General features: G+C 46.1%; 1 protein-coding gene across 4 annotated transcripts in view; it reads left to right on the plus strand.

The window, feature by feature from the left end:
* The window catches only part of MED15 (mediator complex subunit 15), a 212,635-nt gene that overhangs the window by 165,238 nt on the left and 28,015 nt on the right, over positions 1-19,382 (plus strand). For 3 of the 4 annotated variants that reach the window (XM_030219026.1, XM_030219027.1, XM_030219029.1), the window contains 2 exons: positions 2,385-2,448; positions 7,927-8,055. In XM_030219026.1, the coding sequence (XP_030074886.1) occupies positions 2,385-2,448; positions 7,927-8,055 (193 nt within the window). The remainder of the gene's footprint in view (positions 1-2,384; positions 2,449-7,926; positions 8,056-19,382) is intronic. The other variant, XM_030219028.1, reaches the window with a different exon arrangement.

Genomic DNA, 19,382 nt, shown 5'->3' on the forward strand with positions numbered 1-19,382 from the left:
TTTGCACTGAACCTTAGCAATCTTTGAGGAATTCTTTCCATAATTTGGTAAGTATAGGACGAGGCTGAGATGTTGTCATTTGTAGCTCTTGATGTAGATAAAAGGAGATTGTCTCTGTAATTCTTCAAGTCTCTCATCCTCCTTTGATCATGTCAGCACCGAGGCGTCTAAATTATGCCAGCGCCACTTCAAAGAGGACTTTTATATCATCTCCATGTCTGACTTTGCCTCCTCTATGCAGATTTGAGTTAGTGTTGGAGCTGAAGTCAGTCCCCAAACCGTGTTTTTAGGCAGGGAATGTCAGCCCATATGTGGCAAAGACTCTGCCTGCGGGGCAGTGACATTGGTGCCCTGCGCTGCATTATTTCTATTACAAGTGCTGCCAATTTGGTAGACTTTTTCACATTAACGTTTATATCCTTGGAGCAGACGTCTTTTGAGAACACGCAGAGCTATCCCAATTGGCTAGTCAGAATTCCTTGGGAAACCTTCAAGTATTCCTTGAAATTAAACTCTAATTTTTTTCACTGTGGATAACATCCTTGTGCATTTGTTACAGTCCTGAACTTGTGTTCTTAGCCCATACAATATTCATTCATGTCCTTGATAGATAATTTCCAGTCACATTTTGAGCATAGTTTGAACCTAGGCTTCATTTCAGGCATTGCAAACTTAGTGAGAAATTGTGGCAGAAATAACAGTGAAAGAAGCAAAAACAAAATGCAGTTAATGAACAGAGAAAATAAACCCAACTTAAGGCTTATTGTGGATGAAAAACAACTTCAGTCAGTGGTCGTTGCCAGTAGCTTGGGACCTCCCACATGGTAGTGCATTTTTTCATATTAATATGCATTGGCAACCATTCCAAATTGATGCCATCATACGATAATGTCACCATTTGTGTGGCTGCACAGATCCCTAGCTGTCCATGGAGAATAATTAAAACAACATAAGTTTTGAACAAGTGAATAAGGGGTTAAGAGTTAAATGCAGCCTTAAAAAAGGTGTGCTTTTAGCCAGAATTTGAATAGGGCCAGAGATGGAGCATGATGTACTGACTCAGGAAGTCTGTTCTAGGCATATGGCCTAGCAAGATGGAAGGAAGGAACAGAGTCTAGAGGTGGAGGAGAAGGGGACAGGTAATATTGACTTACTTGATGGACCAGGGTTTTATTTATTTATTTCATGTATTTGATATACCGCAAACTAATCCTGTACAGGCAAACTAAGTGGTTCACAACAATCTAGTAATAGGCTGTACAGAAGGGGAAGAGAGAGGGGAGGGAAGGGAAGGGCAACATTACAGAGAAGCTAGCTATGGAGGAGAAGGCAGAGAAGAACAGAGGTTTTTTAAAGGGCCTTGAATGACTGAGTAGGCATATCTACTCTGAGATGAAGGGAAAGCATTCCACATCTTGGGACCTAGGTAGCTAAAAGCTGTGTCCCGAGAGAATGAGAGATGGAGAACTGAAGGGGACGGTACACAGAGATTATCTGAAGATGACCAGAAAAGATGTGAGGGGATCAGAAGCTTTTATAGATATGGAGGAGCATTGAATGTGCGACCTTTGAAGACAAGCATAAAGAGTTTATAATGGATACGATAAGTGACAAGGAGCCAGTGTGCATGGTGGAGGAAGAAGTGTAGGGAGAGATACTGAGGAGTTTGCAGAATGAATGCACTTGTAAGTCAGAAAGAAAAGTTTGAACTGTATATGGAAATGGGTAGGGGTTAGGTGAGTTTAGCCACACTGGTGGAAGTTCAGTTGTGTAGCAGAATTTTGAACAAATTTAAGGGGAGAGAGATGGTTTAGTGGAAGACCTGTGAGGAACAAGTTGCAGCATTCTAAGCAGAAGGTGATGAGTGAGTAGATAAGGGTTTGATAGTGTATTCAGAAAAAAAGGAACAAATTTTGTTGGTAATACAAAGAAAGAAACAGGTTTTAGCAGTCTGTTGGATGTGTGTAGCAAAGGAGGAGTCAAAGATGACGCCAAGGTTATGAGCTGAGGAGACATGGAGGATGGCATAACTTTACTGCTCTCCCCGTTCATTTGTTATTTCTACAGCATGGAAGCTATACCTTGCCCTCTGTGCTTTATGGTCATACAGAGCCTGGTGGGATTCTCACTGATTGGACTTGGAGCTGGGCACACATCTATTAAAACCAGTCATACCTTTGACAGTCAAAGCTCATGCTTGCTTTTTGTCTTCAAACAGTTTAGTTTCAGTTGCTTTCCCACAACTTACAAATACAAAAATAAATTGCAGGGCTGGAGGGTGCAAGTATCTTTCAGCTCAGGAGTAACAATATGTAAGTGTGCCTCACTCCCTTCTCTGCCTTTTTTTTTTTTTTTTTTGCTTTTTTGCTCTGTCTTTCCTACAGGTGTCCTTTGAAAACGCTAGAGAAATGTGAAATTGCCCTGGATAAATTGAATGAGGAAATTATGGTGAGTGGCAGTTGTTGTTTGAAAGACACATTCTCCATAGAATTCAGTAAAGCGAACAGAGCAGCAGTGTGTCTAAAAATAATGGTTTGTTCTAAAGACTGTACAGCCATACAGGTGCCAGAAGTCATGACTGCAGCTTGCCTGTTGCATAAAAAAAAAGAATGTTTTGATTTGTTGATGCTTAAATATTCTTTCACATTGCATGTTGATACTTGCCCCACATACTTAATAAAGACTATTTTAAGTGAATTTTTGGAAGTTTTATAATATTGATTGAAGGATAATTTGAAGGCTGGTTTATTCCATAACTAGTTAGGTGACATATTCTTACCACATTCCTAAAGATCAAAATGCAAAGTTACATGAGGTGGCAAATTATAGACCTGTTGCGTCCATCCCATTGTTCACTAAGGTCGTGGAACATCCGGTTGCTACCCAGCTGATTGATTAGTTAGAGCCTTTTTAATATCTTACACTCTTCTCAATGAGGTTTCAGAAGTGGCTATAGTATGGAAACCATTTTGGGTACACAAGTGTCAGAAATTAGAACACATACATGCAATGGGTATCAGGTTCTTTTAATGCAGTTTGATCTCTCAGGTGCTTTTGATTTGTTTGGAGATGTTATATAGGTATGGAATAGGGAGTAAAGTGAGTATTGGTTCATGGGATTTTTTTATGGAAATCTTTTTTTATTAACTTGCAAGAACAAAACAATGGCAACAATACAAGTCAGCACCTGTATGACAATGTAAACAAGTTCATGGGATTTTTATCTAGATCAGTGTCTCGCAAGTCAGAATATGCATGAAGTATGAATGAAAGAGATTTGCATACATTGGAAGCAGTGGAGGCAAATCAATCTCATGCATATTCATTGTGGATATCCTGAAAACTTGACTGGCAAGGGGTACTCCAGGACTGACTTGGGAAACACTGATCCAGAATCCTAGAGGGTTAAAATGAAGGGAGTCTTCTCTGAGGCTTGGAAAGCTAGATGTGGTGTACCCCAGAGATCCTCTGTTGCTCCCATCTTATTTAATGTTATGATGGTTTCTTTAGGTTCAGCTCTATCAGCTCTGGGGATTTATTTATGCAGATTACATCATTATATTCTTGCATTTTTCAAGGGAAATAGAGACATCAAAGATAATTTAAATTGGTTTACAGCTGGTAGATGATTGGACTCACTTTCATCATCTAAAATTAAATAAAAGTAAAACAAAATTTTTAGTGTTGGAATCTCCATATAGTATTTCATCTACATCAAAATTAGTTTTAGAGAATAATGTCTTTGTCAGAATCTCATTTAAAAATCTTGAGTATCTGGGAAGAAGTGATGTCACGGTGCTGGATGGCCGCTTGAGTTCTTAGCTTCTGCACTTTACCTCTAACAGCAAAATCTGCCACCATCCAGCCCGCTTTTGGTCTCCTTCATTACTTTTGATACTTAGAAGGCTAATCCGAAATGAGCAAGGCTACATCGGCGGCTCAGAAGGAGGGTGAGCGCCATTCCGCTAGGCAATCTGGTAAGGGCCTGTAACGCCATGTGTCACCCTCTCGCTTTTCCCACTCTGATTCCTACTCGGCCCTGTCCCAGGCGGAAGCGTGACATGCTCACTCTAAAAGGGGGCTCTCAAATGACATAGCCAAAAGTTTGGATGTAATAAGTGCTGAGATAAAATCCTCCAAGGAGGAAATCCTAGAGGGCATGGACGCCATTAGTACTGACCTCCGTGATTGGGGGGCCATGTGGAGGACTTGGAGATGCGTATGGATGATCATGCTGAGCAGATGAATACCGCTGATTCTCAGCTTTCTCAAGTTCTGGCTCATTATGAGGATCTCCAGTACAAGGTCGATGACTTGGAGAATTGGGGACGCTGTAATAATCTCCGCTTTCGCAGAGTACCGGAGTCGGGTAATTCAGAGGATGTCCCAACTATAGTGCGTACAATTTGTGATAAACTGGCGGGCACTGATCTGGATCCATGTGAGTGTGTGATTGAGAGAGTTCATAGAGCATTGGGGAAACCGGCAGATAATCGCCCTCCGGATATCATAGCATGCTTTGCCTCTTACACCTTCAAAGAACGCATGCTGCAGCGTGCCCATCTGACATCCTCGGATTATAACAAGGCCAAAGTCGGTGTTTATCAAGACTTATCATTGTTCACTTTGGCTCAGAGGCGAGCCATGAAACCTGCTCTGGATATCTTGGTTAAGAAAAAAATTTCTTACCACTGGGCTTTCCCTTTTGCGCTCTGTTTTACAATTAAAGGGAAATTGCATCGTGTTCGCCATTTCACTGAGGCTTGGAAGATTCTGCACGACTCTGGTCGCCTGTAGACCTAGCTCCTTCGACAAGGGCCAAGTTGCAGAGATGGAAGCGAGTTGCTCATAAAGCGATGAAACCTGCTGCTGTTAACCTGATTTACCTCTGTTGACTTTATTTGGTCCTTTGACCATTGCTCTAGATTGATTGAAGTCTGAAGGGAACTTTGGATATAAGATTTATGGCTGGATGGTTTGTGAGATTTGGTTGTGGGGGAGGGGTGTGTGTGTGGGAAGCTGGGTTTTTTTTTCCCTTCTCCTTTATATGGTAGAGTGGCTATGTGTGTGATTGTGGGGGACATGATTTACTCATAAAGTGAAGAAAACATGCTGTTCTTACCTGATTTACCCCCGTTGACTCTGTTTTGTCCATTGACCATTGCTCTGGTTTGACTAGAGTTTGAAGAGAACTTTTGCTATAAGATTTAAGGCTGGCTGTTTTGTGAGAGGAGGTTGTGGGGGAGGGGCAGGGCTAGTCTTAGGGGTGACCGCACAGGGCCTCGCGCTTCCAGGGGCCCCGCAGCCCCCGCATTGGTGGTCTTGCCGCAGCTTCGGAAACCCCCTCCGAGTCTGATCCCCCCTGCCCCGCCCCACCCCGCAGCCTTGGCGTTACCTAAAAGAGTGCTCCGAATTGGTGTGTAGCTGGTAACCAGCAGTCCTCTTTGTCAGAATCATCCAATTAGGAGTGCCCTTTCAGGCACCAGACAGTCTCCCTGACAACCAATCACATCTGCACTTGTAGTTGTAGCTCAGCCACATGAAGAAAACTGTGGCTGAGGCCAGAGGCAGCTGTGATTAACGTCGAACCTGAGTGCTAAGCAGTAGCCCAGGCAGCTGCTGCTCTCTTTGGACAAATGGAGTCGGGTCAACGGGCGCTTCCTTCCTCTCTGGGAAGACTGCGATTGTGTTGCAGCCTTAGCCCATATGTGCTTGGAAACTGACTGCTGCTCCTGCTCCACACTTATTTGATAAGTTCCTAAAAATACTGGTCCAGCTAAGAAATTATTTTTTATCGTTTTTATAATGCTCCCTTCACTTGTTGTCGGACTTTGATAACTACTTGTTTTGTAGCAATTCATTATGAGAGAGAGAAAACAAAAAGGGGGAATATATCATGATTTTTCTGTAGGAGGGATGTTAAGTGGTATGGTCCTAGGATGAGTTAGATTGCAACTTAACTCCTTGCTAAACTGTTAGGATTCCAAGGGATCATCATTTCTGGTGTGAGGTGTCTCTGCATTGAGATGTTGGTGAGGATCGGAGGGGAGACTCGTGACAAGCAGCAGGCTGGCAGGGCTGGCGATCGGGGGTGGGGGTGGGGGGTGGAGTGTGTATGTGTAATCCTGGTTGTACTGCGCTAACTTCCTGTTGCGAGCAGGAGTGAAAACAGAAAAATGCAACTTTTGTTCTCTTAGGCAGTTTTTAAAGTTGTAATAATTGTTGCTCCTCTCCTCCCTTAACTAAGCTATGCAGAATCACTTTCTCTCTCGTTTACTGAGTTGTACATGGAGAAGCAGCGCAATATGCAAACACTATCTCTGCTGGTTTCAACAGATGAACTTACTAGGTCATGCTTAGAACAAGAAAAATAATTCAAATATTAGAAAAATATTTATTTCATTGGGAAATACTTTTAAAGCTATGGAGCACTTTTTCTTCCTGTCACTTCGGCATGTGATGCATTCTCTTTTTTGACAGCTCTCTGTGGGTGAGCTAATGTTACAAGTTCAGTACAGATATTTAGGGGTTGTTTTTTTTAATAGAAGTTCCTTTTATATATCAAGCTTGTTTTTAACTTTTTTTGGAGATTTTAACCCATGCTGTCATTTCAAGTAGCTTATCTTATAAAACTTGATTTTGTAAACTTTTTTTAAAGCATAGATGATTGTACTTCTAGTACCTTTTCTAAATGACTACTAGAAACTAATTAATCCCTTCCTTGGCAGCCCCACCAAAGAGGGAGAGAGCCTTCAGTACATCTGGGCTGAAAGTTTATTGTACAGTGTCCGGAATTGGATACTACTATGTGCTAGATATAGGTATGCGTGTATGTTATTATGTTTTTGTCCTAGACATCCGAGGCTAAGGCTGTATACTGGAGCATTATATCACTCTGCTGCACGGTAAGTGTGTGTGATTAACAGTGTCGGATACTGAAAGTTTCGTGGGGTTAGAAGTACTGACAAAGCATCTGCCTCTCAGAAGCCCACTGGCTTAACCAATCCTTGCTACAACTTACTGTTAAACGTTTTTTTACAGCACTCTTCATTTCTTCTAGCACCCTCTCCCGAAAGGGCTAGTTTACATTTCCCTACTGTTTATCTTCTGGAAGAAGGAGAGAAACTTGTTATCATAACTAGACTTCTGTAAATTCATCACTGGGGAGATGAGGAAAAGAATGGAAAGGGACAAAAGGGTGCAATCGGACTTGTAGCTAATCCCAGCGGCACTTAAAGCGGATTTGGAGCCAGAGAAGGCTTACCGCAGGTCTGTTTGATTGTGGTAAGAATAATAATTTTAAAACCAAAATTGCAGGAATTGAGAGAGCCCCAAGTTGGACCCATTCTCATTTTAATGTTTTGGTTGTTTTAACATGCTTTAAGGAAAGGAGGCTTCACCAGAGATCACAAATAAATATATATCTTTATTTTTAATTATTTTTTTTAAACCTCTTGTTCAGGGGCAGAGCTAGGAGGGAAGGGGCCAGGGGGCCCCACTGAACTGGTCTGAACAGGGCCCCGCACTTGCTAAGACCAGCCCTGTGTAGGGGTTTGTTTGGGGTTTTTTTTCCTCGCTTTCTCTTAGCATAGCAGATTGGATATGTGTGTGTATGTGGGGGAGGGGAAGTAGGAGGGGATTTGAGTCGGGTTTCTGGGCACCGGGGGGGGGGGGGGGGGGCTTACTCCTAATTCCCCATTCAGCTGTCCTGGTTGACTTCTGTCTAGTGGTTGATGGGTTGATGGTGGGGAGGATCCTGTATGTTGTATTGGTTTTGATGGGTTCTGAACGTTTGCTTAACTGATTTTCTCCATATATGGACTTAAGTTTTTGTCTTATAGTATTAAGGGTTTGAATTCGCTTCAAAAGCGTTAAAAGTTATTCAGAGAAGTAATGTACTTTAATCTCCATGTGGTATTTCTGCAGGAAACACATTTTAAGAGGGAACATGAGAGATTCCTGTCGCATCCCTGTTATCCCCATGTCTTCTGTGCCTCGGCGGCTGATGCCTCCAAGAAGCGAGGGGTTGCTGTTTTGATTCATTCCTCCTTGCAGGTACAGGTAGAGAAGATTAAGAAAGATCCCGAGGGCAGGTATATTATTTTGAATTTGCTGATGGACAATGTGGCCTTTACACTGTCTTCTGTATATGCCCCCAATGACTCACAGGAGGGATTTTTTTTATCAGGCTTAGTAAAGTTTTTTTTTGTCTTGTCCCTATGGTAAAACTGTGGTGGGTGGGGACTTCAATGCTACTTTTCACCTAACATTGGATAGGTCAGGTGATGCTTCGACCTCTGTTGCTGGGGTTTCTAGGGCATTGGTGAACTTTGCCCATGACCTTGGAGTTTGTGACTCGTGGCGGGTATCCCATCCGATGTCTCGTAATTATTCGTTTTATTCCTTTTCTCACAACACTCATTCTCGGATTGATTACATCCTAGTCGATATCTCCTTGGCACATGCTGGATGCACTTCGGATATTGGACCCATCACAATCTCTGATCATGCTCCTGTTTGGGCTCATATTCCTTCTCTTTGCGAGGAAGGGAGGGATTGGAGATGGACCTTAAATACTACCCTTTTATGGGATGACAAGATCCTTGGGGGTTATAGATTTTTACTTAAGGAGTACTTGGAAATTAATCTGGATTCTGGGCCTTCCCTGGGGATTGTCTGGGATGCCCTTAAAGCAGTCACTGGGGGTTTACTTTTTACAAAGGGCTAGCGCTCGAGCCAGATCCCAGCATTTGTAGGTCGATAAGTGTCTTTCTCAACTTGACCAGTTACAGGAGAGGCATAAGGTTACTTGCTCTGCTTCTACATTACGCGAAATCCAAGCTCTTCATCTGCGGCTGGACCATATCTACAAAGAGCAGTTACAATTTTACAGAGGCCAACAACAACAGAATCAATATGTGCATAGTAACAAACCGGGTTGTTCCTTGGCCCTTAAAATGTGCCGTGCGATCCTTGAAGTGGGGGATGGCCATGGTAATTCTTTCATTAAATCATCTTTGATTCGTCAGCGTTTCAAAGACTTTTATCAAAATTTATATACCTCCGATTCTTCAATTAGACCAGAGGCCATTGAGGAATATCTTTCTGCTAATCTACTTCCCCACTTCACAGAAGCACAGAGGGCCATGTTGGATGGACCTGTTTTGGCCGAGGAAGTCCATAGGGTTATCAGGGATCTTCCCACAGGGAATTCACCAAACATTTTGTGGGTGAGTTGGCCCCCATTCTGGCTGAGCTTCTTAATGGAGTATGCTCGGGTGAAGCTGTCCCTCCTTCTATGATGGAGGCGTGGATTGCATTGATTCCTAAGCCAGGTAAAGATAAAACTGAATGTGCTTCTTACCGTCCCACATCTGTTCTTAACTCTGATGTCAAAATACTAGCTATGAGGTTCTCTCTAATTGGGTTGCCCTGGTATTGCCTGACCTGGTTCATCTGGACCAGGTAGGCTTTGTTTCCCATCGACAGGCCATGGACAATGTTTGTCATATGATTACCTTGTTGCATGTAACCAGAAAGGGTAATCTCTCGGTTTGCCTCCTTGGATTAGATGCTGAGAAGGCATTTGACAGGGTCCATTGGCCCTTTATGATGAGGGTGTTGGAGGGCTTTGGATTTGGTTCTGGATTTCGTGGATGGATTCAAGCTTTGCATGCCTTTCCCTGAGCTTGTGTTCGGGTGAATGGCGGTAACTCTTCCATGTTTTCTCTGACTAGGGATACTCGTCAGGGCTGTCCTCTTTCTCCTATGTTATTTGCTCTAGTAATGGAGCCTCTCGCTATAGCTGTGTGTTCTGATCCGAATGTTTCAGGTATTATTACTGTGGCTGGTCGGAAATTTAAATTGGCTTTATTTGCAGATGATGATCTTTCCTTGACCAAGCCCATGATTTCTTTGCTTAATCTTCTGCAGATCTTGAACACCTACTCTTTGGTTTCGGGCTTTAAACTTAATATGAGTAAGTCAGAGGCTTTGGCAATTGGGATTCCTTTCCAGGTTTTGGGTTTCCTTCAGCAGTCCTTTTCAGTTCGATAGGTAACTCAAGCAGTTAAATGCTTGGGTGTTACGTTAACACCATTATTCACCGATTTGTTTGCAGCCATCTATTCCCCCCCCCCCCCCCCTTCTGAGAGAGCTTTATAGGGATCTGGAGTGTTGGGGATCTTCTGAGTTACCTTGGTTTGGTAGAATTGCTACCCTAAAGATGAATATTCTCCCATGTTTGATGTATCTCAAAAAAGATATAGTAGAATTGGAAAAGGTACAGCGAAGGGCGACGAAAATGATAGTGGGGATGGGGCGACTTTCCTATGAAGAGAGGCTGAGAAGGCTAGGGCTTTTCAGCTTGGAGAAGAGACGGCTGAGGGGAGATATGATAGAAGTGTATAAAATAATGAGTGGAATGGATCGGGTGGATGTGAAGCGACTGTTCACGCTATCCAAAAATACTAGGACTAGAGGGCATGAGTTGAAGCTACAGTGTGGTAAATTTAAAACGAATTGGAGAAAATTTTTCTTCACCCAACGTGTAATTAGACTCTGGAATTCGTTGCCGGAGAACGTGGTACGGGCGGTTAGCTTGACGGAGTTTAAAAAGGGGTTAGATAGATTCCTAAAGGACAAGTCCATAGACCGCTATTAAATGGACTTGGAAAAATTCCGCATTTTTAGGTATAACTTGTCTGGAATGTTTTTACGTTTGGGGAGCGTGCCAGGTGCCCTTGACCTGGATTGGCCACTGTCGGTGACAGGATGCTGGGCTAGATGGACCTTTGGTCTTTCCCAGTATGGCACTACTTATGTACTTATGTACTTATGTACTTATCTTTTTCAGGTTCTTCCTATTCGCCTAGCTGGGGGGGGGGGGGGGGGGGGTTGTCTGGTGTTCAGGATCGTTTTTTTTTTTTTTTGCTTCATTTGGTGTAACAAACGTCCACGCTTACCCCATTCTCTTCTTTTTCGGGATAAGAAGAAGGGAGGTTTGGGGGTCCCTAATGTTTTATGGTACTATAGAGCCTTTCAGGCGCGGACCATGCTTGAATGATACCAATCTAACCCTCAGAAACTTTGGATCCATTTACAATGAGCTTCTGTTGGGTCTTGTCCCCTTCATTTCTTAATGTGGCTTCCGCGTAAACATCGCACTTTACAAGGGGACATTTGCCCTTCAGTTTTTACCACTTTTAGCTATTGGGACAGTTTGTTTGCTAAGCCTGATTTTCTTTTGTCTAAATTGTCCACTATAGTGTATAACCCCCTTTTTCCTCCTGGTCTTGTAACAGGACCCTTCACTCGTTGGGCCTCATTTAGGCTTGCTACATGGGGTCAGTTTTTGAAGATGACGGGTTGATGTCTTTTTCTGCACTTGCGGAGGAATACCCTGTCCTTCCAAATGAGGTCTATGCCTACACTCAGCTGCGGCATTTTCTTTCCTCTCCGGATGTGAAGGCCAGGGTGCGACGGGAGGACTCTTTTCTTGAAGATTTTTGTGAAGACTCCAGAGGTACAAGGGGGCTTATATCTTGTTTATATAAATATCAGAGGACAAAATTACGTCCCCAATTTTTACATCGCTTACGTTGGCATCAGGAGCTGGGAGTTGAAATTGGGGATGACGACTGGAATCTCTTGGAAAGAGCCTTATTGAAGGTGTCGATCTCTGTTCCCTTCAAGGAAAATGCGGTCAAAGTATTATATAGATGGTATCTTACTCTGGTTCGGTTACACCACATGTTTCCCTCTGCTTCTCCTATGTGCTGGCGGGGATGTGGGCAGAGGTACGATGGGCCATATTTGGTGGTCTTGTGCTAAGGTATGTGCTTACTGGAGGGCCATTCAATTTAAGCATCAGAGATGTTTAGCGAAATCTATTAAATGGGCCCCAGAGTTTTTTCTATTTCCTAAGAAGCCTTCAGGTCTCAAAATCCCAAGCCTTGTTGGTGAGACATGCAATGTTGGCCGCCAGGGTGACTTTGGCTTCTCAGTGGAAATCTCCTTCAGTTCCCTCCCATGTTCATTGGTTGAATAAACTTTGGTACATTTGTGAAATGGAGAAACTTTGGGCAACTCATTATCACACCCTTACTAAGTGGGAAGCCATATGGGAAACTTCCTTGACCAACTGCTCTTGTTAATTGGATGTGGGTGGGAAGGGAATCGGGGTTTAGAAAAGGTGGTGGGGGGTGTTGGGGAGGGAGTTTGGATTTATTTATTTATTTACGTCAATTTATATACCGTATCTTATTGCAACTGCAAAACAGAACGGTTTACAATTTGTAAAAAAACAAAGAAAACATTACAACATTATATCTATATATATAAAAGGCACCACTGAAGCCTCCAGCCGGAAGTGTGAAGCGCCAGAGATATCCGGTTTCCCCATGAGTGAAGGAAAACAGCACAGCAGGAAATCCCACAAAACAGTGAAGGACTCAGAGGGGGGAGGGGAGAGAGATGCCCTCACTCTCTCTGTAACAAAAACACAGAACAGCAGGAAACAACACTGAAGGACTGGACTCGGAGGGGGGAGGGGGAGGGAGAGAGGGCAGAAGGCAGGGACACACACACTCCCACATGCACACTCTGAAGAAAACCTTGCTAGCCCCCGTTTCATTTGCATCAGAAACGGGGTTTTTTTTACTAGTGTACAATAAAACAGACAAAGGAACTCCAATCTTGACAGGAAAGCACAGCAAACCAGAATTAACTACATAGTATAAAAAGAATACAGGTTCCTCAGCGACCCTCCAGACCGGTCAAGACGCGTGGGTTATGTCCTCCTACCAGCAGAGGGAGACTGAGAAAACACTAAGCTTTTGAAGCCTGTATATATAACCTGTGCAGAACCTCCACTAGCCAGTATTTTCTCAGTCTCAGCAGAGGTAGCAGTTGACAGCCTGTGTAGTCTCCAAGAGTCTGGTGAGGTAGTTTGTCATTGGGTCGTAGGATTTTTTCCTTCCAAACTTTATTCTGTTGCAGTACCCTGTACGTGTGTGTAAAAAAAAAAAAAAATGTGCTTTGGGGCCCTGGGTCCGGTGGGGCCCAGTTTTTTCCCCCTGGGGTGTTACACCTATGTTTGGGTCCCTCCCCCTGTGCTGCTCTCTATTTCTGTTTGCTTGGCAGCTTTGTGCCTCGGCTGCTTTCTCAGTATTGTAGCCTTGAGTGCCTTACAATTTCCAGATGCCAGAATTAGAGTACTGTGCCTTTAAGGTCAGTTATTCTATTTCATTTTGCTTGCCAGCTTTGTGCCTCGGCTGCTTTCTCAGTATTGTAGCCTTGAGTGCCTTACAATTTCCAGCTGCCAGAGTTGGAGTACTGTGCCTTTAAGGGCATTTATTTCTTTATTTTCAGCGGACCGAACGGGGGTTTCGATTCCTTGCTGGAACGAGGGAGCAGCGCTTTCTTCAGTGCTTTTGCAGTGTGAGTGAGTTTTTGGTTTGGCGCGTTTGCGGAACAGCTTTTCCCTTCCCTCGTGGTTTATGGCGGCCCAGCTCCTCCGATGTCGCGCGTGCTCGTGGCGAGGGGTAGAGGCGCCGGGCGCTTAGTGTAAGCTTTGCGGTGCGCCTATAAAGGTGGCTGCGGCTCCCCCCGACTTGACCTCGGAGGGATCGATGGTGTTGGGAGTCTCCGGGTCAGCGGGAGCGTAGGCAGGGCCGCTGTCAGCGGGAACAGTTTCGGCGGGAACGGCCGCCATCTTGAGTCCGACGCGGCCCGTGGAGCCAGCTGTTTTTGGGCCTGTGGCCTCCGTTTTTGGCACAAAAGGGCCTAATGACGGTCCAGGAATGGTGGGCTTTCCTCCAGATTTTGTCTGGACGCGTTATCAGGCCTGGAGATCGGGACCACCCCCCCCCCCCCCCAATTGGAAGAGGGGGCTGTTTCCGTCTTGGCTGAGAGACCGCGGTTAGAGTGGTCAGAGGACAGGCATTGTTTTTCTCCTGTAGCTGCAGAAGCTGCGCTTAGTGATCTGGGGGAGTCAGATGGAATTGACGGCTCTCAGGAGCAGGATTGTTGGATTCCTGGAGAGGATCCTTCAGTAGTGCGGATTTTCCATAGAGATGAGCTGTCAGAACTCATAGATCGGGTGTCGTCCACCCTTCAGTTTGGTCCTGAGGTGGCTTTGGGGGAAACTGGCCAGGATCCGTTGGTGAAGGGCATTCAGCGTCAGGCGTGATCCTTCCCTATGAACAAGGATCTCGGGAGATGATTTGTCAGGAATGGGATTTGCTGTGTAAGGTGGCAAAGGCAATGGCGAGGCTTTATCCCCTCCCTCAGGAAGATAGGGATTCCTTTAAGGCTCCCACGGTAGATGCAGTAGTGACGGCAGTAATTATAGCTACGGCTATCCCGGTTGATGGAGGAACGGCCCTCCGTGATCCTCAGGATAGGAGGTTGGGATCTTTTCTCAAGCGTAGTTTTGTTTTGTCGGCTCTAGCCCTGCAGGCCTCGGTTTGTGGGGGTCTGGTAGCTCGGGCATGTTTTCGTTGGGCAGAGAAGCTCCTGGATGATTCGGTAGATGTTGGTTCTTCTGGGGGGTCAGGAGTTAGCCAACTTGGACATGGGTTCATCCTTTTTGTCTGAGGCATTTTATGATTTGTTGCGTACTTCAGACAAAAATATGGCTATGGTTGTGGGAGCGCGTAGGGCCCTCGGTTTACAAGGTTGGGTCGCGGATGCGGCTTCTAAGGCTAAGTTGTGTTCTCTGCCACTTAAGGGAGCTATGCTCTTTGGAGAAGATTTGGACAAGTTAGTGTGAGGTCTTAGTGATACCAAGGTTCTATGGCTCCAGATTTTCGGTTCAAGGCAGGGGCCAGAGCTAGTTCCTCTCGGGGACGGTTTAGGGAGGCTCAGCGGTATAGGCCGGGCAGATCGAGTGGGACCTACCCCTAGCTGTCTGTTCGTCTGTCCAATTTAGATTGTAAGCTCTGTTGAGCAGGGACTGTCTTTTCATGTTAATTTATACAGCGCTGCGTAAGTCTAGTAGCGCTATAGAAATGTTTAATAGTAGTAGGACCTCTAGGGGTCGGTTTTTCCAGCGCACACAGTTCTTTCGTGAGAGTCGTCGCGGATGGCGTGGCTTTTCCGCGGGAGGTTAGTATTCAGGCCGCAATTCCCAATGAAGGTGTGCGGGCTCAGGCTCTGGTGCATGTTGGGGCTCGGCTGAGTCTGTTTTACCAGAGCTGGGCCCAAATCAGGTCAGATCAGTGGGTTCTCGAGGTGTTTCGAGGCGAATATGCGCTGGAATTCGAAAGCTGTTCTCCCGAAGTGTTTCTGGAATCCCTCTGTCGGTCTTGGAGCAAGAGGGCAGCAGTGAGGGACACTCTGCGGTGGCTGCTCGCGTTGGGAGCCGTGGTTCCTGTTCCTTCAGATCAGCAACGCTCGGGGTGCTATTTGATCTATTTTGTGGTCCACAAGAAAGAGGACACTTTTCGTCCCATTTTAGATCTCAAAAGGGTCAATACGGCACTCAAGGTGCCCTCTTTCCGGATGGAGACGTTGCGGTCGGTCACTGGTGCGGTCCGGAAAGGAGAGTTTCTCACTTCCCTGGATTTCACGGAAGCTTATCTTCACTTTCCTTCGTGCAGCCTTTTGGTTCCAAGTTGCAGGGTACGATTCGTCGGTTCCTTGCAGAGAAGGCGCCGACAGCCCGTACTTATCGTCAGGTCCTGGGCCTGATGGCGGCGACCATAGAGGTAGTTCCGTGGGCCAGGGCGCACATGCGTCAGGTACAGTCAGCTCTGCTCAGTCGTTGGTCCCCTCTGTCACAGGACTTGGAGATGTGTTTTCTGCACTGGTGGCTCAACCCGCGCAATTTGGGAAAAGGAATGCCGTTGGAGTCCCCACAGGGGCTGGTAATGGTCACGGATGCCAGTCTGCAAGGTTGGGGGCACATTGTCTCGGTCAGGTAGCTCAAGGCCGGTGGTCTCTGGCAGAAGCAGAGTGGTCCATCAACCGGCTGGAAACTCGGGCCATTCGGGTGGCGCTCCAGGCCTTGCCGTCGGTAGTTCGCCACAAGGCAGTCCGAGTGCTCTGCGACAACGCCATGGCAGTAGTGTATGTCAACCGTCAAGGGGGGACGAAGAGCCTTGGTGGCGCAGTTGAACTCATCTTCAGGCTCTCTTGGCAGCGCATGTGGCCGGGGTAGGTCACATAGATACAGTTTATCGCAGCAGGCACACTCTAGATCCCAGAGAGTGGTCTTTTCTTCGGTCAGTGTTCCAGCGAGTTGTGTCGGTCTGGGGACTTTCGGTGATAGATCTTAGGGCAACGGCTCGCTATGCGCAAGTTCAGAGATTTTTTCAGTCGCTGAAGAGACCCTCGAGCGGAGGGAATCGATGCTCTTCTGTTGCCTTGGCCTCGGGAGTGGCTGTATGTGTTTCCTCCGTGGCTGTTAGTCGGTCGAGTAATATAGCGCATCGAACATCACTCCGGTCGGGTGATTCTGGTGGCTCCGGATTGGCGTCGTCGACCATGGTACGGAGACCTGGTGCGGTTGGCAGGGGCGGCGGCCCTGCCTGTGTTAGGATCAGTTCTGTGTCAAGGCCCGATAATCATGCCGGATCCGGCTCGGTTTTTGCTTACGGCTTGGCTCTTGAGCGGCACAAGTGGAAGAAGGGGCTTTCGTCCAGTGGCTTTGCTACGATGTTGAGTTCCCGTAGACGATCCACTTCCTTGGCGTATGTCCGGGTTTGGAGAATCTTTGAGCACTGGTGTGAAGACCATCGGGTTCGGCCGTTTCGCTCTTCGGTGGCGGAAGTTTTGGAATTTTTGCACGATGGTGTTGATAGGGGTCTGGCCTTGTCTACACTGAAGGTTCAGGTGGCAGCTTTGTCATGTTTTCGTGGGAAGCTTCAGTGAAAGTCCTTCGCTTCTGTGCCTGAGGTAGTGCGTTTTTTGAAGGGTGTTAAGTTGCTGCGTCCGCCTCAGTGACGGATGGTGCCTCCGTGGGATTTGAAGCTAGTTTTGGATGCTTTGATCAGGCCTCCGTTTGGGCCTCTGGTATCGGCATCTTGTAAGGATTTATCTTTAAAGACGGTCTTGTTGGTGGCGATTACTTCAGCACGGAGGGTTTCAGAGCTTCAGGCTTTGTCTTGTAGGGAACCATTTTTGTCCTTTCTGAGGGAAAGGTTTCATTGTGGATGGTGCTTTCCTTTTTTGCCCAAGGTGGTTCCGAGTTCCATGTTAATCAGGTCATCTCTCTGCCAGTGTTGGATGATATGGCTGGAGATTCGGAGCAGCGTGGTATTGCCAAGCTGGATGTCAGGAGAGTTTTGAGTTGTTATCTCTCTGGAACTCAGGACTTCAGAGCCTCTGACCGTTTGTTCATTCTTCATGGTGGCCCAAAGAAGGGTGCAGCGGCTCCTAAGGTGACCATAGCACGGTGGTTGAAGGAGGCAGTTGCATCTGCTTACTTGAAGGGTCCTGTGGTGCCTAGGGGCTGGTCTGCTCATTCCACTAGGGGAATGGCAGCCTCGTGGGCGGAGAATAATATGATTTCTCCGTTAGATATTTGTCGGGCTGCGGTTTGGTTTTCATTGCATTCCTGTGTGAAGCATTATAGGATTCCTGTGCATGCAAAGGACGAGGTGCGCTTTGGGGCAGCAGTTTTGACCTCTGGCCTTAGTAGGTCCCTCCCGTAAGTTAGTTACTGCTCTGGTACGTCCCACGCGTCTTGACCGGTCTGGAGGGTCGCTGAGGAAGGTGAAATTAGATCTTACCTGCTAATTTTCTTTCCTCTAGACCCTCCAGACCGGTCAAGAGCCCGCCCTGTCTGTATTGGAGGCCAGGAGGTGTGTTTGTTGGATAATTCTTGGCAGCTGTAGATTGTTGTTTCTCTAATTGCAGACTGTTTATTTCTGTTTTGTGATAGGAGTCTGGGACAGGTGGGGCTCTTCTTTGATAGTCCACCTGTAGAAGCCCAACTGTTTTATCAAAGGCAAAGGACCATCCTATATAATAAAACTCACCTCCAACATTCTAATGCTTGGGACCGTGGCTCCCTCAGCAGGTGGTCTACTAGGCAGCATCGAACTCAATGACGTCAACAAACACAGCTGAACGCAGGAACTGGCTGCTGGCACGTGCAAAAAAAAAGAAAAAAAAAGGCACCAGACCCACAGTAACAAAAAAAAAAAAAAAACCAAAAGGGTGAAGAGAGAGCCTCTGGGCAACTCAGCAGGGGCCTTCGACCACACTGCAAGCTGCAGGAAGCTGAATCGCCCTCCAGTCCTGCACTAACCAAAAAAAAAAAAAAAAAGTGAACACACAGGCTCCTGACACCTCAGCAAGCAGCAGGAAGCTGAACAGCCCTCTGGACCCGCACTAACAAAACAAAAACAAAGGTGAAGACACAGCCTCCAGCGTATCAGCAGGGGTCGACTATAACGTAAGCTGCTTGAAGCCTAGCAGACAGACCAATGTTCCTAACAGCAGGTACACTTATGGGAGAGAAAGGGCAGGAAAAAAAAAAGAGCACAATCACGAGATAAAAAAAAAAAAAAGAAAAGGAACTGAAAAACCAGGGGGGGGGGGGTGGGGAACTACCCTGCACCTCAGACAGAAGGAAGGGGTCATACACACACACACAACACACAGTCTTTCACTCTTTGTGTGACACACACTCTCAAACACACACACACTCTCTGTCTGACACACACACATGTTCTCTCTCACATGCAGGGAGGGGGGGAGGAAAAGAGAGGGGCCTGGAACTTCAAGGGGAGACAGACAAAAACACATGGAGAGGGGAGAGAGAACAGAATGAGAGGGAAAGGGGAGAGGACAAATGTTACACATGGATGGATGGAGGGCATGGACAAAAGAGCACAATCGCAGGATTAAAACAAGGAAAAGTTACTGAAAATACAAACACATGGGGGGGAGGGGACGACCCTGCAACACGGACAGAAGGAAGGGGTCATGCACACACACAAATACACACACACAGAGACAGACACACTCACACACACTCACACTCAGACTCACTGCTCGCCCCTGTGGTCCCAGAACTTCAAACACAAAAGGTGGGGGTAACTGCACATCTGATAGAATGAGGGGGTCATGCACACACGCAGACACATACTCTGGCACACTGTAGCTCTGTGTCACACACACACACACACACACACACACACACACTCTTTTCCACTCTCTGTGTCTCACTGTGACACACACTCAAACACACACACTTTACTAACAACTCTACAGATACCAAAAAAAAAAATCAAAAACCATTGCTAGCGCCCGTTTCCTTACAAACAGAAACGGGCCTTTTTTACTAGTGTTTCCATAAGAGCAAGCGGAAGATGTTTCTTGTTTTTGCAGTTTACTGTGACCACGTACAGGGTTGCTAGTTGTTGTTAGTG

Source organism: Microcaecilia unicolor, chromosome 11, assembly GCF_901765095.1.
Source record: "Microcaecilia unicolor chromosome 11, aMicUni1.1, whole genome shotgun sequence".
In the NCBI taxonomy this organism is placed as follows: domain Eukaryota; kingdom Metazoa; phylum Chordata; class Amphibia; order Gymnophiona; family Siphonopidae; genus Microcaecilia; species Microcaecilia unicolor.